At 44.5% G+C, this 23,490-nt stretch overlaps 2 protein-coding genes across 2 annotated transcripts in view; both read right to left on the bottom strand.

Annotated features, from left to right (window-relative positions):
• Positions 1-7,435, bottom strand: part of LPCAT4 (lysophosphatidylcholine acyltransferase 4) — a 34,507-nt gene extending 27,072 nt beyond the window's left edge. The window contains exon 1 of the mRNA XM_042474637.1: positions 6,958-7,435. Within this exon, the coding sequence (XP_042330571.1) occupies positions 6,958-7,134 (177 nt within the window). The 5' untranslated portion in view covers positions 7,135-7,435. The remainder of the gene's footprint in view (positions 1-6,957) is intronic.
• Positions 7,436-20,985: 13,550 nt separating this feature from the next.
• LOC121933841 (olfactory receptor 4N2-like) lies at positions 20,986-22,382 on the bottom strand. Its single transcript, XM_042473833.1, has 2 exons — positions 21,487-22,382; positions 20,986-21,049 (listed from the first exon to the last, which is right to left on the bottom strand). The coding sequence occupies exons 1-2, from the start codon at positions 22,380-22,382 to the stop codon at positions 20,986-20,988; spliced, it is 960 nt and encodes a 319-aa protein (XP_042329767.1).
• Between the last annotated feature and the right edge of the window lie 1,108 nt (positions 22,383-23,490).

Raw genomic sequence — 23,490 nt, 5'->3', positions numbered from 1 at the left:
GTGAGGCTATGAAAAACAACTGAACTCTTTACGTTTTCTGTGTTTGCGTTCCCTTGGTAACTTTGCCTGCCCCTTTTCTCTGGATAGCTAAACTAAATTTCTATTTTTAAATGCTAAACTGAAATCATAAATTATTGCAGTACAGTACTAGAAATTTGGGGACTTAAGGCAAATATCATTGAGAGGGCAGTACTCTTATTGGGGGGCCAAGTTGCAAGCAGCTATACCCCTGGATCAAGACATTGGCTATCTGGTCCAGCAGAGAGCTGGGAAAACATAGGCTTTTTTGGACTATAACTCTGAGAGCCACCCAGGCAGTACGGCTGTTAACTCTGCTGGTTGGGGGATCCTGGAAGTTGTAGTTACTAGGAAGCTCACAAGCAAGGCATGGGAATGGCAGCTCTCAACCATTACTTGTCTTGGCTGCAGCCAACATTTGGAAGATTGTCCTGAATGTGGAGGCTTCATTTAAATATCTTGGCAAATTCCTTGGCCTGCTTGTCTTCTATCTGATTCAACATCATCCCCTTTTTAACAGTTTGAGGGCACTGACTTTGGACATTAGTGTTCAATTCCCAGCTCCACCATGAAGCCCACTGGGTCACTTTGGACAAGTCACATGCTCTCAGCCTCGGGAAAGCAATGGCAAACCTCCTCTGAACAAATCTTGGCAAGAAAACCCTGCAGTAGGGCCACAATAAGTCAGAAACTACTTGAAGGTACACAACAACAACAGCAAGGCCATCAGCATATCTCAAGGCCATTAATCCCCCCCAAAAAGCAGCATTAGGGGACTGAGGATGCATCTACAGTGTTGAAATAATGCACTTTGACAACACTTTAAGTGCTGTAGCACCATCCTATGCAATCCTATGCAGCCTACTTTGCCAAAGAGTGCTGATGCCACAAGGAACTAGATCCCAGGATTCTGTAGGATGGAGCCATGACAAGTGGTGTCAAACTGCACTGTTTCTAGATGAACCTAGGCTTTGAGAGATACAGGTACACTGCTCAGCTATCAAACTCACTTCACCTTAGACAAATTTCTCCTCCAGCCTGAGCTACTTCATAGGGTACTTGTGAGGATGAAGAGGAAAGAGAACAGTCATATATTTTGCCTTGAGCTCATTGTGAGAAAAGCAGGCCATTAACATAAAACAAAATGTAGAAATATTCAATAGGCTGTACTTTCTTTCATGAATCTGATGTCCTTCAGAAATTCTGGGTGACCCCTTGTTCTAGTATCTCATTAGAAGATTCATTCATCTTCCTTGCTATGCATTACATTCATAGCGTGGACAAGCTACTTACATAGGCTAGTAGCTGGATATGTTATTCCTTGGTTAACATGCAGCGCTTTGATTATGAACATGTAAAAATAGAAAAGATCTTTTTTTTTTTACTGCAACTCCAAGAATACCCAACCTGCTCATGATGGTTGATGGAATAAGGAGGAGGAGGTGATGGTGATGGTTGGGCAAGTCACATGCTCTCAGCATCAGGAGGATCATAGAATCATAGAGTTGGAAGAGACCGCAAGGGCCATCCAGTCCAACCCCCTGCCATGCAGGAAATCTAAATCAAAGCATTCCCGACAGATGGCCATCAAGCCTCTATTTAAAGACCTCTAAGGATGGAGACTCCTCTACACTCCGAGGGAGTTTGTTCCACTGTCGAACAGCCCTTACTGTTAGGAAGTTCCTCCTAATGTTGAGCTGGAATCTCTTTTCCTACAGTTTGCATCCATTGCTCCGGATCCTGTTCTCTGGAGCAGCAGAAAACAAGCTTGCTCCCTCCTCAATGTGACATCCCTTCAAATATTTAAACAGGACTATCATATCATCTCTTAACCTTCTCTTCTCCAGGCTAAACATCCCCAGGTCCCTAAGGCGTTCCTCATAGGGCATGGTTTCCAGACTCTTCTCCATTTTGGACACGCTCCAGTTTCTCAATGTTCTTCTTAAATTGTGGGGCCCAGAACAGGACACAATATTCCAGGTGGGGCCTGACCAGAGCAGAAAAGAGTGGCACTATTACTTCCCCTGATCTAGACACTAAACTTTTATTGATGCAGCCTAAAATCACATTGGCCTTGTTAGCTGCCACATCGCACTGTTGACTCATGTTCAACTTGTGGTCTACTTGGACTCTCAGATCCCTTTCACATGTACTTTCATTCAGCCAGGTGTCTCCCACCCTATATCTGTTGATTTCATTTTTCCACCCTAAGTGCAGTACCTTACATTTCTATGTGTTGAAATTCAGTTTTTTAGAGAAGTCAATGTCAAACCTCCCCTGAACAAATCATGCTAAGAAACCCCACAATAGGGTTGCCTTAGCTCATTGCTCTCCCATGAGCTCTGCTTCCCCTATCTGTTGGGGGTCTCTTCTCAATTCCTTAACCCCCCACACACATACATTGCGGGACTACCCTTACCCTTTGGGTCTCTTTTCAATTCATTAGTTGTTCCTTGCAGAAGGAAACTCTCCTCCTCAAATAACCATTGTTGGCTGCCCTTTTCTGCACGTCCTTCTTTAACTCTACAGTATCCCTTTCAAAGACAGAACAACCAGAACTGTACACAGCATTCCAAAGGTGGTTGCAATATATAAATGTATCACAATACTGTCCACTTTATTTTCAGTTCCTTGCCCTGAATTTGCCCTTTCCCCCCTTCCTGCTGATGCTGTCGTACGCTGCATGGATGTGTCCGCTGTGCAACTAACATGACCCCATGCTGCTGCTGCTGCTGCAGTTGTTCTAATTGTGTGCTTTTTGGTCAACTGCAACTTATGAAAACTCTGCCCCAGGGCTTTCAATGTAAGATTTGTTCAGGGACATTGGCCATTGCCCTCCTCTGAGACTGAGAAAGAATGACTTGCCCAAGGTCACCCTGTGGGTTTCCAGGGCTGAACTAGGATTTGAACCCCAATCTTCTGGCATTCTTGTCCAACGTTCACTACATCACACTGGCTCTCAAACATATGGTGACCCTGTCATAGGCAGTTCTTGGCAAGATTTATTCTTGTCAAAGTCAGCTAGTGGGCTTCTGGGGCTGAGCAAGGACTGGAGGAAATCTGGTTACCCATAGTCCTAGTCCAATTGCTACAAGAGGCTGACTTACAAGACCCCATGGCTCCACCAGAATAGATCCATCTCTAGAAATGTGTTTAAAGTTAGAAACAGAGTTTGGAAGAGCTCTCTCTCTTTCTCTCTATCTCTGGACTACAAATCCCACATCCCCCTCCCCTTGCAAGCCAGTTTGAAGGATCCTGGAAGCTGCAATCCAAAAATAAAACCTTCATATGTTATGCTTAAGGTCTGTACATTTGTCATTTTTACACATACTTTGGCAAATGGCTGGAAGTTAACCAGGAAGAACATAGCATTCTCTTTGCACATTTCTCTTTTTAATTTTGATTTTAATAACAATGGAAGAGGGAGAAGGAGGAGGGAAAGGGGGATATTTAACAACTATGTTTTCTTGTTTCCATCAAAATATTCCCCATGACTCACTTTCTCCCCAAGGTTTTTCACACGACCTCCTAATCCTTTTACCTAAGCCAGTGCAAGGTAGTGGTCAGAGTGTTGGATCAGGACTTGTGAAATAAAAAAGGCAACTTCTGTTCTGTACTAAGCCATAAAACACACTGGCTGACCTTGGGAGACCTATTTCATAGGGGTTGCATCTGCACTGTAGAAGTAATGCATTTTGACACCAGTTTATCTGTCATCCCCCCCCCCAAGAAACTCAATAAAGGTAGTGATGGAACTATAGAATCCTGGGATTTATAGTTAGGCATCTTTGGCAGCGAAAGCTAAAGAGCTTGTAAAGCTACAAATTCCAGGATTCCATGGAGCTACAGCACTTAAAGAGGTGTTAAGGTTCATTATTTCAACAGCGTAGATTGTTTCTTGTTGTGAGGACAAAGTATGGAGGAGAGCCGTGTATGCTACTTTGAATTCACTGAAAAACACAGGATATCAGTGTTACAAGTAAATAAACCTCCCTTCCTTTCTTTTGCTCTTTCTTGCTTACCCCAATCCCCAACTGCAAGCACTTTGGGGAAAGGATTTGTCCTTTCATTCTTTTTAAAGAGCCATTTACAAAGACAGCTGGGCTCGCTCTGAGTCTCTCCTCACCCCAAGCTCTTAAACTAAAGTGGAAGAGATCTGAAATGCATAAACCCAGTTGAAAGGTGCCTTATACTGAGTCACACTGTTGGCCCAGATTGTCCAGAGTTGTTGATTCTGACTGGCAGCAATGTTGTAGGGATTCTGGAAGGATTATTCCCTAGCTCCACTTGGAGGTCCCTGGTATTCCTTGGTAGTCTCCCATTCCTGCACCAAACAAGCTTGAAACTGAATAGGTTCAGGCTTGTTTGCTGCTGGACCACCAGAGAACACCAGGGACCTCCTGTTCAACTTCCCAAATCAGAAGGGATCAAGTGTTTTCAAGTTAGAAGTGGCAACTGAAGTTGGTGATTGTCATTTGAATATGATTTATTTTATTTTGTTTCCCTCCTTGCTCCCAGCCTAGATTCAATAATGCATCCCACGACTCCATCTCCTAGCAATAAGAGGACTAAGCATCCCATTGAAACCCACCCAGCTGCCAGGCACAAATAGGACTATATATCACTCGGTTGGCTGCAAGGCTCGAGGCAGGACCAATCTGCAATAGGATAACAGAGGTCTCAAACACACTGCAGGAATAATGCAGTTGGAGATGGCTTTAACTGCCCTGGCTCAATGCTAGGAAATTCTGGGGGCTGTAGTTTTGTGAGACATTTAGACTTCTTTGTCAGAGAGATCCGGGTCCCCAATAAAGTTCAGTTCCAGATTCCCTAGCACTGAGCCAGGGCAATTAAAGGGGTCTCCAACTGCATTATTCCTGCAGTGTATTTTGGATCAGAGTTATGGCAGGACAAGCTAACCCAGAGCTTATATTTGTTGTCAATTGTTGTCAAGTCAGCTGGCAGATCTATGAAAGAAAGACCTCCAGAACATCTTGTTATTATGTGCCCTATTGGAAACTCAAGATCCATGACTTCCTTGACTGAGATTTGTTGACAGGAGGGGGAAGCCAGGGAAGGAGATGGGGTCTAGTCTGAATAAAGGACACAAGGCAGGATGCAGGAGAAGAAAAAAAGCCTGACTGCTTCTGTGTCAGTTGCCAAGGTTGTGGGTTAACAACTGCAAGACCAAATGCAGAAGCAAGGAAGGAGGCAACACAGGCAAAAGGGCTGCTAGAAGAATCTGATCCTTGACCTGTGTGTTGTTGGTTGTGGATTTAAATTACCTCTAACCACTAGGATTCGGAGCCTAGCTGCAGGACTTGGAAACAGCCATGTATCAGCCTTGTCTGAATGGCCTCTGTCATTCTTCATTGCCTGCTACTTCCCTCCAGCGACACTGCCGCATGGCTAGAGCAAAAGCTGCAGAAAGGAGAGGCATTAGCTTGTCTTCTCTGCCTCCCTCCACAACTCCAAGGGAAACTCAGGCCAAGCCCACTCCCTCAATCTAGTATCACATTTCCCCTTATAGGGGGTCCTATCCCCCCAAATTGAAGCATTTTACATTGTTCCCATAAAGGCTGCCAAGATTCCTTCACATTCCTGGGTTATGATCTCTGTTTTCCTTTTTGTTCATCTTGCCCTGCAGAAAACCTTGACCCTGAACAGAAGCCCCAGCGCTGGCGAAAGGACTGCATAATCACCCAGAATACACTGCAAAGGCCCTGCCAACCTCACTCTGCCCCTATAAATCTGAGGAAGACCCCCAAGTGACAGTAGGTCCACCTCACTCAGACACCATCCAATCCCAAAGCCAAAATCCTATGGAATCCTAGAGTTGGAAGAGACTTCAAGGGTCACCAGGTCTAACCCCCTGCCATGCGGGAAGATCCAAGATAGGCTACAAACCCAATTGTCCCTTGTAGATGCTCTCTCAAAGCCTTGGATGAGATGGAACAATACAGGATTTATAGGGCCAGTCTTGCCCTGCTGTGAAAAACCAGGAATCATGAGGAATCTTGCAGAAGTGTGGCTAAACTCCCCCCATTGCAACCCCCCCCCCCCCCCCCCCCGCCCCCCCCCCCCCCCCCTTCACCCCCTTCAGTGCAATAAAAGGGGCTTCATGGAGGCCCAATGAGGAAGCTATTGCTGCTTCTCCAAAACTCTGGGGTTTTGAGTTGAGGGTCTTTGCTTTTACAACAACAACAACAACAGCCCTTTATATGATATATATTCCCCCCTGTTACATTCTATTTTACTTCCTAGAATATTTCCCAGCCCTTCTTTGGCCTCAGCCCCATGATGTGCACCAGAGACCTCCAAGTAACCCACAGCCCTCTCCCCATTTCTGACAGCAAAGGGCAGGAGGCAGAAGGGAGGAGGCCTCCAACTCCAGAGGGGCCCCAAAGAGCCCCCAGGCCTCTTTCACCTCCCCTCACTCCACTCCCCCCAAGTCCCTTCATCTTCTGAGGAGACCCTGAAACCCCACTGGGCCCTACAAGAGGACCTTTGGGGGGAAGAAAGAAAGAAAGAAAGAGAAGGAAGGGAAAAAGAATGAAAGAAAGAAAAAAGAGAAGGAAGGAAGGAAAGAGAGAATGAAAGATAGAAAGGTGGAAAAGGAAGGAAGGGACAAAAGAAAGAAAGAAAAGGAAGGAAGGAATGAAAGAGAGAAGGACAGAAAAGGATGGAAAGAAGAAAGGAAGGAAAGAGAAGGTAGGAAAGAGAGGGAAGGAAGGAACCGAAGGAAGGAAAGTCAGAGAAGGAAGGAAAGAACGAAAGAAAAAAGAAAGGGAATGAAGGGGGGGGAAGGGGAAAGGAAAGCAAGAAGGCCGGACCGCCAGCCCGCGAGTGCCGGAGTGTCGGGGGGGGGGGGGGGGGGCCCCCCTTCCCTTTTTCCTTCCCCCCCCCCCCTCCGCCCCCCCCCCCCCCCCAGCTGCTGACCTTGGCCCTCTGGAGGGGGCTGAGGCGGAGGTCGTGGACGAAGGGGTTGGGGCCGGTGGGGGGCTGTGGGCCCGGGCTGCCCTCCCCTGCTGCCTCCCGCTCATCCTCCTCCTCCTCCTCCTTCTTCTTCTTCGGGGGCCCCTTCCCCCGTCCTCCTCCTCCTCCGTGGCCCTCCATGGCCAGACCCCCCTTCCAGGCTGCCCTTCTTCCAGCCTGGGAGGCCTTCTGCCCAAGGCCGGAGCCCCAGGGGGAGAGGCAGCAGCAGCAGCAGCAGGAGGAGGAGGCCCCGGCCCAAAGGCAGGCAGCAGGCAGGCAGGGACCCAGCAGCCCCTCGCCGCCGCCGCCGCCGCCTCCGGCTCGCCGCCAGGGAAGGACTTTCGCTTTGCAGGGGCCGGAGGCAGGAGGAGGAGGAGGAGGAGGAGGAGGAGGAGGAAGGCCCAGCAGCAGCAGCAGCAGCCCTCCGTCCGTCCCTGCGCCAATGGAGAGCCCCCTCCTCCTCCTCCTCCTCCTCCTCCCGCCCTGCATCCCTCTCTTCCCCAACGAAGGAGGGAGGGAGGGAGGGAGAGCAGGGGAGGAAGGATGCTCGGGCTTCAGGCAGAGAGAGCGAGGAAGAGCAAGGGAGGAGGATGCTCAGGAATCGCAGGCTGTGTGTCTCTCTGAGTGGATAAATAAGATGGGGAAAGGGCAAGGAAGGATGCTCGGGAATCGGACATATGGGGTGTGTGTGTGTGTGTGTGTGTGAATGAATGATGGAGGGATGGAGGCAAAGAAGAAAGGATGCTCTGGAATTTATATATATATATATATATATATACACACACACACACACACATACACATGCACTGTCTCTGTGTGTGCATGCATGTGTATATTATGGAGTGATGGAGGAAGCTCTGGAATTATATATATATATATATATATATATATATATATATATGATTCCAGAGTATCCTTCCTTCTTGTCCCTCCCTCCCTATATATATTGTATAGGGAGGTATGTGAATAAAAAGACGTTGACTGAATTGCAATGCACAGAAGAGCTATGAGAAAGAGATGTGGGGGGGGGGGTTGAAAGGGGGGATGAAACAGCATATCGAAATGAAACCCAACCTCGTAGAAACTAAGGTGGAAGCGGCAATAAGAGCAACTGGGAAGAACGGTAGAGATGAAAGAGAAAGGGAGAGCAGAGAGAGAGAGAGAGAGAGAGAGAGAGAGAGGGTAGGGGGTCTCAGGAGAATAAAGAGAGGGGTGTCAGAAAGAGAGAGAAAGGGGTGTCATGCAGAAAGTAAGAAAAGGGATCTGAGAGAGGGGGAGAGAAAGGTGTCAGAAAGAGGGAGAAAAGGGGGTTGTCAGTGAGAAAGTAAGGGAAAGGATATCAGAGTGATAGCGAAGGGGGTATCAGATTGAGTGAGGAAGAAGAAAGAGAAAAAGAAAAAGAAAGAGGTGTCAGGCAGAAAGTAAGAGAAAAGATATCAGAAAGAAAAAGAAGGGGATATCAGAGAGAGGGGAGAGAAAGAGGTGTAAGAAAGAGGGTCAAAGAGAACAGGTGTCAGACAGAGAGAGAGAATGGGATGTTAGAGAGAACATAACAGAAAGGATATCAGAGAGATAAAGAAGGGTGTCAGGCAGGAAGTACAAAAAGAGATATCAGAGAGAGGGGAGAGAAAGAGGTGTCAGAAAAAGAGAGAGAGAGAGAAGGCAGTGGGGCAGAGAAAGAGGTGTCAGAAAGAGAGAGAAATTGCTAGGTCCTCCAGCACAACTCTGTGGTCAACATCAGCCAGAAGTTGATCACAGGATCATGCTAGAGGACCTACAAGGACTTACTCTATGCAGTTGAGCCATGCTGGAGGATCTAGAGATTCTTAAGAGAGAACTAACCAATTAAATCCACCAATAAGCAGATCTGCAAAAGTCAAAGCCGCAAATGTAGAGGGTGGCTGACTGCAGTGTGTTTGCCTTGCTTCAAGAGGCACTGCCCTGGGCACTGGCTGATTGGCAATCTAACAGGATTGAAGGCCTCAGTGGAACCAGCAAGGTGTCAGTTTATCTCTCACAATAGATACATTGGCAGTATCAGGTAGAAAATACCTGCAAGAAGGAAGGAGTGAGGGGCCTGAATGAGGGTAGCAGCAGCAGCAGCAACTAATGCTCCCATGTTAATGGAGACAATGGATCTATTCGGGGTTTTAGCATGAAATTTAAAGGATGGCTCCAAACTGCTGAATCCCCCATCCCCAAATATGTTCAGCACCTTGGGTAGCCCCACTATAGTTCGCATAAAAACCCAAGGTGGATTCAATGCTCCCACCAACATAGGAGCCATTGGATAGCAAGTCATAATGCATCATGCCAGGGCTCTGATGATGGCAAGTGTGGAAGGGGTTCATGTGATTCTTGGAACTCTTCTCCTCTTTCTCTCCTCAATCTCAAATGAGTCAATTGTTTTCCTATCAGCTTTTCTCACTCTTCAGCCTTTACAATCATACATGGATACGGGAAATATGATGGCATGGACAATCCTAACTTTAGTATTTAATGATATCTCTTTACACTTCAGGATCTTGCCTAGTTCCTTCAAAGCTGCCATCCAAATCCTAATCTGTTTTGTTTTTAACTACAGTCTTCACTCCGATTTGATGATTCAGCCCAAGTATGAAAAACCTTGAACTATTTCAGTCTCGTCATCATCTACTTAAAAATTTTGCAGATCTTTTGTGGTCATAATTTGTGTTTCCTTGATATTCAGCTGTAAACCTGCTTTTGCACTTTTTGTCTTGCCTTCTTCAATAATTGTTCCATTCTCTGATACTGATGCAGATGTTGACATCTGCACATCTCAGATTGTTGATGTTCCATCCTTCCATTTTCACACCTCCTTCTGAGTCCAATCTTGCTTTTTTCGTATTATCTTCTCGGTATACAAATTAAACAGATGGCATAATAAAATACAGCATTGTCTGACCCCTTTGCCAATTAGAAAACATTCTGTTTTTCCTTATTCTGACCTAACAGAAGCCTCTTGTCCTGAGAACAGATTATGCATCAGGACTTTCAAATGTTGTGGCACACCCATTTCTTTAAGAGAGATCCATAGTTTCTCATGATCTATACAATACATATCTACTTGCAGTTAGAAAACTAGCACTGCAGGGAACCGATATAGCAAAAAAACAAACAAAAAAAAAACCTTCTCCTTACAGTGCTTTACAAATAACCTTTGAAGGAGGTTTTCTTCCTCTTTTTCATTTGACATGGGTGAGCAATTGAACCATGGCTCCACTCATCTGCAGCCTGAAATTGCTGCATCTGCCATCTCAGGCATCCATCATCCTGTCTTGCTGTACCCATATATCATGCCATGATGATGATGATGTTAAAAATGTGTTGTCTTTGACAAAAGCCACAGTGCAATGCAATAATGTACTGCACGGGCAGATTGAAAGCACCACTGAATCAATACAACCATAAAAAAGCTCCTCTGTGGATGGTCTAAGGGTATAGGATACTGTTCTTCTGTCAGCGCTAAGCGGATCTTTCCCCGGTAAGTGCCAGAGGCTGACAGGAAACATTTCAAGCTTCCTGAAGGGAGAGCTAATAAAAAGGTTTTAAAAGGTAACACAAAACAACCTATAGCAAAGATCAGTGGGGAAAAAAACCTCCCATGCCTCTTCAGTTTATACTAATGTAAAGTGGGCCTTTCCACAGCCTGAGCTGATGCATGCATGCTTATTCAGAAATAAACTCATTTATTTCAACAGGGCTTGCACCAGGGTGAGAAAGAGTGACCCAGAGGCTGCATGTGGCCTCAACCCTATTTTTACACCCTCAATTGAAAGCCCCGATTTAAAGCCCCCATTTTTCCAAAATAAATAAAGGCCAGGGATTACAGTATTTTACACCAGTGGTACTCAAATGTTTTACCCTTGGGATCCCCCTTTACATCTACATGTTGACATCACGCCCCTTCCCCGATGTAGAATATAAATAAAAATACTTTATTTAGCTCATTCACACATTCATGTACTGTATATTCATATTTTAATATTTTGTAAGGAAATAACATCATTCAAATTAGAACTGTTTTATTATTTATCTCAAGGCGTGTGCAAATTTTACACATACAAAGTTTGGGAAGAGAAGAAGTTTCCAAGTCTCGTGCCCCCCCTTGAGCAACTTTCATGCCTCCCTTGGGTGTCCTGCCCCATCATTTAAGAACAACTGATTTACATCCAAAATACCCCCAAACCAAAATACACCCTCAAATATGGCAGTTTTCCTTCTGTCACAACTCAGAAGTACAATTGTCAGACTGGTGAGGGATCCTGTACCTTTAATGGTTGCGTAGAAGAGGAAATTTCAACAGGTGATGTTTGTCACACAGGATCACCTGAAGAAATGCTCTCTTCTGTGCAATTAATAAAGGTAGAGGAGCCCTCTTATGCTTTCACTCTGGCAACCTTAATAGCTCCCACAAGCCCCCCAAACTAACAAATAGACAGGAACCAAAATATGAAATGACACACATCACTTCTGGTTCTGGGAAAACATACCTGTGTGGTTCACTGAGAGGATATGAGGGTAAAGACACTCAGGGATACGTACTTTCCTGGGAGATATCCATGACAACTGCTCCTCTTCAGATAGGTTGAACTAAAAAGCCCATCATCCCTGGGCATCACAGCCGAACAAACAGGAGCTGCAGTCCAGTATATCTGGAGGAATGCCTAGTTGGAAATGGATGAAGCAGAGCCTTGCGGCTTTAATTAAATATCCCTGCATGACTCCATCCAAATTTGTGCCTCATTTCCAAAGCAGCCACTATGAACAAAAGTTAAGACAACTTACAAAAGGTAAAGCAAATACAACGAAAAACACTTGTTAAGAGAGAAGACTGAACAAAAACAATGATTAAAAAATAATGTACATATGTACATGCCCTCAAGTTGCCTGTCGATTTATGGCGACCCTCAAGTTGCCTGTCAACTTATGCCAGGGTTTTCTTAGGCAAGGAATACTCAGAGGTAATTTTTCTAGTTTCTTCTCCCAAAATACAGCCTCCAGCATGTGGTATTCCTTGGCTGTCTCCCATTCAAGCAGGCCTGACCCAGCTTAGCTTCCAAGGTCAGATGGGATCTGGTGCCTTGAGAGTATTTAGGCAACACAGAGAATTAAAACCCTTCAAAACAAATTCATTAAAAAGCATGAAAGATAAAAATCAGCAGAACAACACATCATAAAACAGTGCACCATTAAAAGCCATCACAGTGAATTCCTAAGAAGCCTGTTGGAGCGGAAACATTTTAATTTGCTGACAGAATGGCAGCAAGGAAGGAGCTGAACTAGTCTCTCCAACAAGGGAGTTGAGTTCTAAATCCTGGGAGCAGCCATTGAGTAAGCCCTCTCCTGTGTTCCCGCTTGTGAGGGTGGTGGGATGGAGATTGCTGATGGGTGCTCATTAGACAAAAGATTGTGCTGCAATGCCACAAATACCTAGTAAACAAATATATATTTCACAGATAAATGCACTAGGAAGCTGAGATGTTGGTCTCATGACCCATCTTCTATGTCTCCCAAGGTATAAAGCAATAGTGTCCCTAAGGTGGGTGTCACCAGGTGCAGAGGATGGGCAAACTGCCTTGTTCTGCCACTCCGCCTGGCCAGACCACTGTAGCCTCCACCAAGCCTTTGGAGTCCTGTGTGGCTGTTGCCACACATGATGCTGAAGGTCCCACTGCTACTGAAGGTGGTGGTGCTTCTGGAGACCCCGTTTAGGAGCCGATGTGGCTGCTGGGCAAGTGGGAAAGGGCCCTATCTTGCTTGTCCAGTAGCTGTGCCAGTCCCTTTGGGTGCCACCCAGCTCTGGAATGTCACCCGATGTGATCCGCACCCCCCTAGTGATGCCACTGATGTGAAGCAAGTCCAGGAATGGACAACTGTACCATGGCATCTTTAGGGTTGGTGTCACTGCAGTGCTGTAGCTCATGCTGTCATCCCCAGGCTGCCTGGCACATACCCCAGCTGCTTCTTCTGTCAGCCAGGTCACTACTGCCATCATGTTGGGGTGCTGCTTCCACCTGGAAGTCTCTTCCAGAGCCTGGTGGGGCTGCCAGCCAGATGATGAGGGCAGGAGTGGCCATGGACTCCTTTCCTTTTGCAGACAGGGAAGAGTCCAGGGCTGTCACTGCTACCATCGCCCCTAACACCTCAATTTCCTGGCCCAACCACAGCCTTGCCAGATCCAGAAGGGGTTGCCAGGCAGCAGCAGCACCCTACTCCCAACAGTGGCCATAGCTGATGGACAACAGAGGAGCCCTGGCTGGTGGAGGGAGGCAGCTGGGGCATCTTGGGAGAAAAAATGAGGACACATCATGGAAAGTTCAGCCACCCCTAAGGTATCACTGGTGTGGCCCAGACTCCGCACACCATCAAGTGACACACTTAAAACCGTAGAAGACCAGGAGGCTGCATTAGCAGTCCAGGAGATCTTCGAGGACCATACCCCCATCATACCTGGTCCCACCAAAACCAAACAAACACATAATTCTTTGTCCCCAAACAACCTGTAAGAGGACATGGGGACATGTTCTGAGCCATCCTGGGGTCCTAGAGGACACTTTGAGGCACCCCCCCCCCAATTTTTGGGAAAATTTTACAAATGTTTCTTTTAACTTCTAGGGGAAAAAATGCCTGCATGGGAGAAGAATGGGAGAATAAATGCCTGCCCCTAGAGATATTTTAGAGCATTTTACAGATAACTTTTTCCCCCCCTTGGGGTCACAAAATGTCTTTGGGGTCACATATAGCCCACATGCTACACTTTGCCCACCCTTGACAGAAACTGCAGATGTTCATAGTCTTTGTTTTCAGCACCCCATTCCTCTTGTACTCACAAGTGTAAGCACGATAATGATATTTCATTGAGCAGATCATTGATGCTGCTATATCCCAGTGGCTCAAGGGACTTGATATTTTTGACAGAAAAACCACATCAGCACAAATGATGTATAACCACACACAAATTGCCAATAACTCTGGTTGTTATACAGCTGCATCCAAACAGGATAGGCAGCTTCCAAAACAAACTCAGAACAAATGGATGGAGAATCTTTGAATACCTTCCCCAAACTCACTTTCCAGTTGTTTTAGAGAACAACTCTCATCATCCCCAACCACCAAGTTATGGTTTTCAGGTTGTAGTTTTCTGAGGGTAAGAGTAGAAGTGGGAGTGGAATAACACACATGTTACGCTATGCCAAAGTTCCACATCTCCAAAATTTCTCTTCGGACAACCTCTTCCAGCAGTTTCCTCATATTTATTCATCCATATAGATAGATATAGATACAAACATAAATAAATATAGATATAGATATATAAATTAAATAGCATGGGGTACAAAACAGAATCCTGTGGGACTCCACAAGCTATGATATGGAACAGGAATCTACCTTCTGTCTCAAAGGCTGGATCTACACTGCAGAATTAATGCAGTTTGAAGCCACTTGAACTGCCATGGCTCAATGCAATGAAATGCAGGGATTCAAACCCTGGTCTCCAGGGTTCACTGCTCAAACCACTACACCATGCTGGCTCTCTGACCCATTAATTTATTTGTCTTTTCAACAGTCTATGGTATACATAGAAGAACCCTAAAATAGTTATCCCTTGCAAATGCCTGAAAGTGTAGTGAAATGGTTATTTAGTACCCTGCAAAACCTTGGGGGCACTATTGGTCATTTGGGGGCAAATGGAGAAGGGGCTTGACACCCTAAACTGGGTAGTAGGCAGCTGGAGAGAGAGAGAGAGAGAGTGTGTGTGTGTGTGTGTGTGTGTGGTTCCTTGGGGTGGCATGGGTCATAAAAAGAGCCTTGAGGGCTGCTTCCAAACTTTGACGATTCCTGGCAAAATTGGTAGAAAATCTGTCCATGCTCAGAGTTTATTATTGATATCGTTCTCATAGGGGCCTAGATACCCTGAAGGCACCAGATCTCAGCTGATTTTGGAAGCTAAGCAGAGTCAGCCCTGATTAGTCCTTGGATAGGAGATTACCAATGAATAACAAATGCTATAAGCTATATTTCAGAGGAAGGAACTGACAAAGCCACCTCTGAGTTTCTTGTCTAAGAAAACCCTATTAAATTCATGGGGTCACTCTAAGTCAACAGGTGACCTGAAGGTGCATTTTGTTGTTGTTGTGCCTTCAAGCCATTTCCAACTTATGGCGATTCTAAACTGACCTTATCATGGGGTTTTCTTGGCCAGTTTCTTCAGAAGCGTGAAGGCATATACACACATGCACACATGTTATTTTCAGATTCCAGGCTTAAGCCTCTGCTTTGGGAACTGACTCGCTCTCTGGATGGAAGACAGATAGCAAAATGACTCAACAGTTGGACTTTGGTTACTGTAACTGGCATGACTGGTTTTTCCTGTTGGGTTTTGTCCAGAGGACAGATGTATTTGTCTCTTTCCAACCATATTTGTTTGCAGCATTCATAGCAAACTGATTCAATCTTCTTTCAGCCAGAAGGACTGCAGAGAGAAAATATGTATTGGGAAACTGAGGCAAGGAAGAACAAACCAAGGAGAGGCCAAGATTTTATAACATCTTTAGAGTCTGGGAGCTTATGGTGTCCACATATCTCATGGGCTCCACGTTGGGGAAGGCTAGAGTATAGAATTGTAGCCATCATTGCAGTTTCTCACCTGGACCCACTCCAAAATGTCCTTTATTCCTTCCTTAGCACCAAAAGCCAACCTCTGTGTTCAGCAAAACTGTGTAGCCGAGTTCCCTTCCCACTGAATAAATAATATCTCCCTGCAAAGAAAAGGAGCACATTAAAAAGAGGACAGGGGATTTCCTTGGATTCCTTGTTTTCTGCTTATGGATTTTTAAAAATGCACACGGGAGAAGAGTCGGATATGAAATCTCCTTCCTGCTGGGATACATTTAGGGAAATTTTAAAATACATTTCATCCCCTTCTTTTCTTCACAGCAACCCTCAGAAGTAGGATATGGGAAAAGAAAGTGGCAGTGCCAAAGCTGATAATGGGATCCATGGCCCCTCAGATCCAATGGTAGTTCACCTGAATTTTGGGCTACAATCAGAGCTCATGTTCAAAGCGTCACACATCTGTCGATGGAAGACCTTCAAACAGTCTCTTTCACTCTCTCTTGGCCTAACCTATCTCACAGAATTGTTGTAAAGATAAAATGGAGCAGGAGATGGTACAGAATATGCTTTGTTTTCCACGGTAAAGAAATAGATGCAGTTTACTAAACTAGCCTTCCCTAACCAAGTGGGTTAGGATTGTGAGAGTGAAAAATGGAGAGGGCTCCTGTACATTTAATGGTTGCATATCCTCCAATTCTCCCAGTTTGGCAGGGAGAGTCCCTATTAGTCCTCTGATTGCCTCCACTTTTCAGCTGCTTTTAAAATGTCCCAGTTTTTCTTTCTTTCTCCCACTTAACCCCTTTGTCCTGGACTTACTTCAGTTGCTGCAAACTGAGTTCAAAATGCAAAAGTTGTTTGTACTCAGCGGTAGGGAGAGGACAGGAGGGGGCAGAATCTTGCCTTTCCTTGCAGATTCACATAAAAGCAAACTGCTGCAACCTCTCCTAGCTTGTGTGATCTTCCTCATCAATAACATTCCCCTTATTTGCCACATTCTGATATTGCTTGACCACACATTTCCCAATTTTCATCTGGGAAATGTTGGAGGATATGATGTGTAGGACAGGGAATGACAACAGATGTTCTTTGTTACCTGGTTCCATGGCAAGCAACACTTTCTGAAATGTCTTCTTCTACACAACCATTAGAGGTACAGGAGTCGTCTCCAGTTATCTGTCTGGTAACCCTAATACAACTCTGCCCTTTCCCAGAAGCCATTGATGAGTATTATAGTCCAGCCAATTAGGAGCATACTCTATTGGGGAAGTTTATAATAGACTATTAAATAGATTATATAAGAAAAAACTTGTATTTATTTTTACATGCTTGCATTGGGATATGAGTTGGTTTTAGGCTTTGTAATATAAACAGAGTTGGTGTATTGCAGAAGCTTAAATATATTATTATAGGGCCAGTGAGATGTAATGATTTGAGGGTAGGACTAAGACACTAGGTTCAAATTGCCAGCTGGATCATGGAAATCCACTGGGTGACCTTTGGCAAGTCATACTCCCTCAGCATCAGAGGATGCCAATGGCAAACCCTTTCTGAAACAACTTGCCAAGAAAACCCCAGGATAGGTTTGTCTTAGGCTCTCTGTAAGTTGGAAATGATTTGAAGGCAAACAACAACAATAGACAAAATAGTTGGAGCAGGTTTTTATACCTGGGTATCTCTAGCTAAAAATCACATGATTCTTTATCTGTTGAGTCACAATGAGAGATTGGATGTACACCTGCTGCAGAATTTCATATTAGCTCAGCTTTCTCTTTCTTTTTGGGATAGTGTCCAATCATATCACCTGGATTGGATAAGATACTGGCACCTTGCAGCATCCTATTTTGCTGCTGGCTTTTCGACCTCAAAATCCAGGCAAGAATGGGAAGGATCCCATCTCCAGGTTTTTCTCCCAGCCTGTCCTTTCTTGACCCACTCTGATCTATCTTAGGCCTGCTGCATTCTGCTAAACAGAGAGCTAGGGACTGTTTGGGACCGTGGCTGCACCAGGACTGAGGTTACAGCAATGATCAGCCCAGGTGCTCAGGTTACACCTCAGGGAGTCACCTTGGCTGCCCTTTAAGGGAAACTGGAGCCAGGGAATCCTTGAAAAATATCCATCCCTAGCTGAGTGTGGGCATAAGTCCATTTCTTTCAGAGCAGAGCCAGTCCTGTTACCCACCCAGAAATATTTTGGGCGTTTTGCAAAGTGGCAGAGAGAAGGGAGAGATAGTGTCCTATCCATGGTTACTGCATATCATCATCATCATCATCATCATCATCATCATCATCATCATCTCACATGATTTTACACTGTTTTACAGTACTGTTTTTTTAATGTCATTTTTATTAAACATAAACACAATCACAAATACATTTTATAAGTGTATCTGAAATACAAACAATAATGACAAATAATATCTAAACAACACAACTAAACAGTTAAACAAAAATAAACATATACTGTACTATTTACTTGTTCACTCCCCCCCAAACTGATTGATATATACCACTATTACTCTACTACCTTATATATTGTTGTCACTGTGACCTTTCAAGTCATTTCCAATTAAGGTGAAAATTATCATAGGGTTTTCTTGGCAGGTTTCTTCAAAGAGGGTTTACTATTGCTATCCACTGAGGCTGAGACAGTACAATTTGCTCAAGGTCACCCAGTGGGTTCCATGGCCAAGCTGGGATTCAAACCCTGATCTGCCAGTGTCCTGTTTCAGAAGAGATATATCCCAAAGATTACGGCAAACAATTCTAAGCAATTTGCTGTGCAAGAGAGCAAAAGTAGTTTCATTTGTTCACAATAACTAATAATTGTGGCTGCAGAGACCTGGGTAAACACAAGGATAGCCAACAGCCATGATGCACTGTAGAACCCAGGGGAGCGTTTTATTCATTTTTCTACTCTACAGTTGCTCTTAGTGGTCAAAATTCTGTTGAAGTGGGAGCTTTGGTTACACAACACCCAAGATGTTAAGTCCCAAGCAAGAATACTGCTAGATGGTAACTTTAAATTTCTTCTCACTAAACCTCTAACTGTAAGGAACTCTTACTAACAATGCCCAAATGCAGTATGTGTGTGTAAGAGGGGATAATAATGCTAGCTTACCTTATAGGGCTGTTGTAAGTATTACTGAGATAATGCATGTGAAACAACTTAAGCACTTAAAATGTGCTGCTCCAGTGAAACCTCTTTTAGCAACTCAGCTCCTGCAAAGCACCTCTTGTTTCTCCTAACTGCACTGTGCGAGAAAGTTCAGCTGAGCCTTTAATAGCTCTTAGTAGTTTAGCAGAAAAAACTGACAGCAGAGTCCTATTTGCATGACCTATATGCAGTCCTATAAAACACCATGAAGTTTATTGGAGTTTACCTCCAAGTAAATGAACACAGAGTATATTCTTTTCCTTAAGCAAAATAATAATTCATAAAATGAAAGTGGGAGGGATGAGGGTTAGACCAAACAAAGCTCCTAAATTTTATCTCCACAGTTGTGATTGCTGCCCTCTGGTGCTCACAACTTGTTATATCTCTTGTTATATCTCTCTTCTAGTCACTGGAACAACAGAAAACAAGTTGATCCATCTTCTACATGACTTCAAAACAGATATTTAAAGATACCTATCATGTCACCTTTTATTCTTCTTTTCTCCAAGCTAAACATGCCCAGCTTCCATTTCTCATAAGGCTTGATTTCCAAATCCTTCATCATCTTGGTAACCCTTCCTTGGACACGACATATGGTATACTACACCTCTGCTGCAAAAAATGTTAATTTATGGCTGAATTATATACATACTTCACTGGGAGTAAGCCCCATAACACAGAGAGCCCAACTTTACAAATAAATGTGTAGGATTTCTTTATGTGTTTATATCTGGAGTATAAATAATTTGGTTCACAACTCCCAGCATTCTCCGCTATCTGCTATGTGGGCTAGGACTGCTAGGACTTTCAACCTAACATCTTAGTGTATGGCATGGTTAATGTTATAAGAATGTACTCTTGCATATTTCTGAGTTAGATATTCCATAATACAGTGAAATAAGGTGAAACGGTAACACATTCCCTTTTGCTCATGCCTCTAGATATTACTTTCCCATCCCAGATCTTATTCTCAGAGACCATCTTCCATACAGCAATTTTAATGTTGTGGTTCCTCAATGTGTAGATCAGTGTGAACAGCACAGTGTGGAAGATAGATACCACCTTGCTTAGCACAAGCAACTGGAACAGGGTCTTTAGGGAGCACATTTTGGGATGGGACAAGGATCTCACACACAGTGACTGGGTCATATTTGGCTGCATGTTGCCTACCTTGATGTATACTATGACTATCTCTCAATTGTTTGGACTATAACTCCCATGATCCCTTTCTACTGGCCATACTGTCTGGGACTTCCAAGAGCTGAAGTCCAAAATATCTGAAATTTAGCAAACTTTGACCATACAATTGTGTTAGAGGATCTAGTAATGCATAGAGATGACACTTCCCTAGGCATCTGTAGGTCCTCCAACAAAAGTTGACTTCTTCCAGAAGTTGACTATAGAATTGGCAGGAGAATTTACAGATGCCTAGAAAAGTGTTCTCTTGGGTAAAAAGAAATAAGCAGGCTATATTAGTGTTTTTCCACTTTCATTTGGAGGGGGGGGGGCTGTGCCCCTAAACCCTATGAAAATTGAGTGCCAGCTATACAGTCATGCATTATCAAATCTAAAGACGTATAAATTATCTATCTATCTATCCATCTATCCTTCCATCCACCGTCTCAGAAGGCACTCTCATTTTTCCCCTCCTGTTTGTCCAGACCAGATGCATCTGATGCCACAGCAGCTCTTCTCAGGGCTTAAAAACTAAAAGGGTAGGGAAGGACGTGGAAATGCACAGTTAGAGCATTACACTGCTCCTACAATAATAAATAATAATAATAAATTTATTATTTTTATACCGCCCTTCCATAGATCAGGGCGGTTCAAAGCAAATATCAATAAAACAATTAAGAATACATAAAAACACCCCTCTCTCACTGACCCCTCCCCCCTGGTAAAAAGCCACCACAGCGGCAAGACAGTCCTCTGCAGTTCTGGGGAGCTTCTTCCCAGGTGACATGGGGGGGGGCAGCGGCAAAAGTAGTCCTCCACCAGCTCTCAGGCAGTCCCCGATGTTGCTGGGTCTGCCTGATGGCTCCCTCTGAGGCCGAGATGACAGTTGAAGAGGGAGGGGCCTCTTCCTTCAGGCTATAGTAATGGCTATAGTCACCACATAATTGAACAACATTGGCCATTGTCACCACATAAAAGGTGGAGCATTGCTTGGGCAGAGGAGATCTCAGGACTGCTATCTGATTTCACTGTAGATAGCAAATGAACACAGGTATATTGCAAGGGCATGACTGCACCTGCAGCTTCATGCTGAAGATGGAGAACCAAGCAGTCTTGCTCAGGACAGAGGTAGAAAAATCCCAGCAGGCAGACAAAAAGCAAGACAAGAACAAAGGGTGTTCAGTTTCTTGGTGGCGGCATCTCTCACACTATCCTCCACGCCAAGAAGTGTAGGGAGACAATTTTAGAAGGGAGTACGGTAAATATGCAGCCATTAGATGGGAGTTAGCAATGCAAGCCCAAATAACAAAATTATTTAAAGAGATCCATGGAATTTACCAGACTGAATATCTCTCCCCCACATCTTCTCCAGTTATTGTACTTCACTTGAGAAGAAGATGTGAATCCATTGTGTTTCCATCCCAATGCAGTGTCCATTGTAGGCCAGCCTTCTTCATCAAACACTTTACTGTTGACTGACTCTCATTTTGCACCTATAAAGACTATGATTGATCATCATCTTCCACATGGCTTGTTTGATTTCCTTGTTTCTTAGTGTGTAGATCATGGGATTCATTAAGGGGAAGACCACCATATGGAAAACAGCCATCACTTTGTCAAGGGGGAACTCCTGGAAGGGTCGACAATAGATGTAGATGGCAGGACCAAACATTACAAAGACAATGATGATGTGGGTGAGGCATGTGGAGGCAGCTTTGCTCTTCCCTTGGCCAGATCCTGTCCTCACCTTGACTAAGAGGACCCCATAGGAGATGAGAAGGAGGATGAAACATATCACGATAGAGAGGCCACTGTTGAAGAACATAATGTACTGCAAAATGTAGGTGTCAGTGCAGGCCAGCTTGACTATCTGGGTGATATCACAGAAGAAGCTATCCAGTTCATTGGGTCCACAGAAGGGGAGAGGAATGAGAAGGGCAATCTGGATAATAGAGTGCACAAACCCAACAAACCAAGAAGCCAGGACCAAAAGACAGCACACAGCTCGAGTTATTAGGCTGGAATAACGCAAGGGGTGACAAATAGCCATGTAGCGATCAATGGCCATGGCAATGAGAAGAACAATTTCAGAACCGCCTAGCCAATGGAGGAAGAAGATCTGGGCCAAACAACCCTCATAGGAAATAGTCTTGCGGGTGGAGAAGAAGTCCACCAGCATCTTTGGGGGTGTGACAGAGCAGTAGCAGATATCCAAGAAAGCCAAGTTGGCCAAGAAGAAGTACATGGGAGCACTTAAATGTGGGTCACTTTGGATAGTAACAATGACCAAAATGTTTGCTGGAAGGATCAGAGAATAGAAGACAAGGAAGAGGACGAAAAGGAAGATTTGGACCTCCCTGGCTTGGGAGAGACCGAGCAAGATGAACTCTTGCACCATGGAGTGATTCCCTTGGAATGGCATCTCCCTGCAAGAAACACAAAGAGTTGCAGTGGAAAGTAGATCATAACAATGACAGAAGGTAACGTACATCTTGGCCATAACACTCCAGTATACAAGTGTGTTTGATCAGCCTAAATCCTCTTATTAGTCCCAACTACAGTAGATTTATTGATTCAGTGGGACTAACAATTCAGTCCTAAAGTGTAGGATATTCCAGGGACTGTCCTAAATTACTTCCCTTGTCAGCATAGAATTTTGGCTGGTGTTGGATTTTTTGGACTGTGAATACCGCTGTGATCACTTGAGCTTTAAAATTGATCCAATGAACTACTAAGGGCATTGTTTTAGGCTCCAAGGCAATGCCCTTAATATTCCATGGATCAATGGACTCTAAGGTTTAGAGTGAAGAAATAGAGTACCCTTATGCCCATGCTCCACCCAGGAATTCATTTTGGAGCTAGAATTGAGACTGCATCCAGTGATCTATCAGTAGGTCCCAATCTACCTTAGGGATAAAACGGTATATTTTTGTTCTGAGTGTGCTTCTAAATATTTGGCTTTCATAAATCACACACACACACATGGAGAGAGGGGGATAAGTATTATACTGCAGTTACAAACTATAAATGAGGAGTGCTTATTGCATATCATGGCAGTTGGTGGCTTCCATGCCAGTGGGCCAGTTAATCTCCTATGGCATTTACTCCAAGGTGCTGAATCTATTTTGTAGAGAGGACACAGCACCTTGGATAGCTCCAATAAAGGAGGTTAGACTAACATCCAGAGCAGACACACCACCACTGATTCTATGATCTAAACTATTAAGTACCAAACTGCAGCTTGAACGTTCCTGCACTTTGTTGTTGTGTGCCTTCAAGTACACTTTTGACACCCTAAGAAAACCCTATCATGGGGTTTTCTTGGCAAATTTCTTCACAGGGAGTTTGCCATTGCCATCCTCTGAAGCTGAGAAGGTGTGACTTGCTTAAGGTTACCCAGTGGGTTTCACAGTTCAGTGGGGATTAGAACCCTGCTCTTCAGAGTCCTAGTTCAACACTCAAACCGCCAAGCCACCCTGGCTCTCATTCCTGTATTGTATCCCATAATTTGTGCCAACTAAACTCCATTT

The sequence above is a fragment of the Sceloporus undulatus genome, chromosome 6 (genome assembly GCF_019175285.1).
Source record: "Sceloporus undulatus isolate JIND9_A2432 ecotype Alabama chromosome 6, SceUnd_v1.1, whole genome shotgun sequence".
NCBI lineage: Eukaryota > Metazoa > Chordata > Lepidosauria > Squamata > Phrynosomatidae > Sceloporus > Sceloporus undulatus.
The sequence above is the reverse complement of the archived record's forward strand: the minus strand, read 5'-3'. Positions and strand labels throughout refer to the sequence as shown.

What these genes read in the sequence shown, in the direction of transcription:
- LOC121933841 (XM_042473833.1), bottom strand. Translation starts at nt 22,382, where the DNA reads ATGCCATTCCAAGGGAATCACTCCATGGTGCAAGAGTTCATCTTGCTC. An exon ending in AAGGAAATCAAACAAGCCAT is followed by an intron (nt 21,050 to 21,486) that starts GTGGAAGATGAT and finishes CTCCATCTTCAG; the next exon opens with CATGAAGCTGCAGGTGCAGT.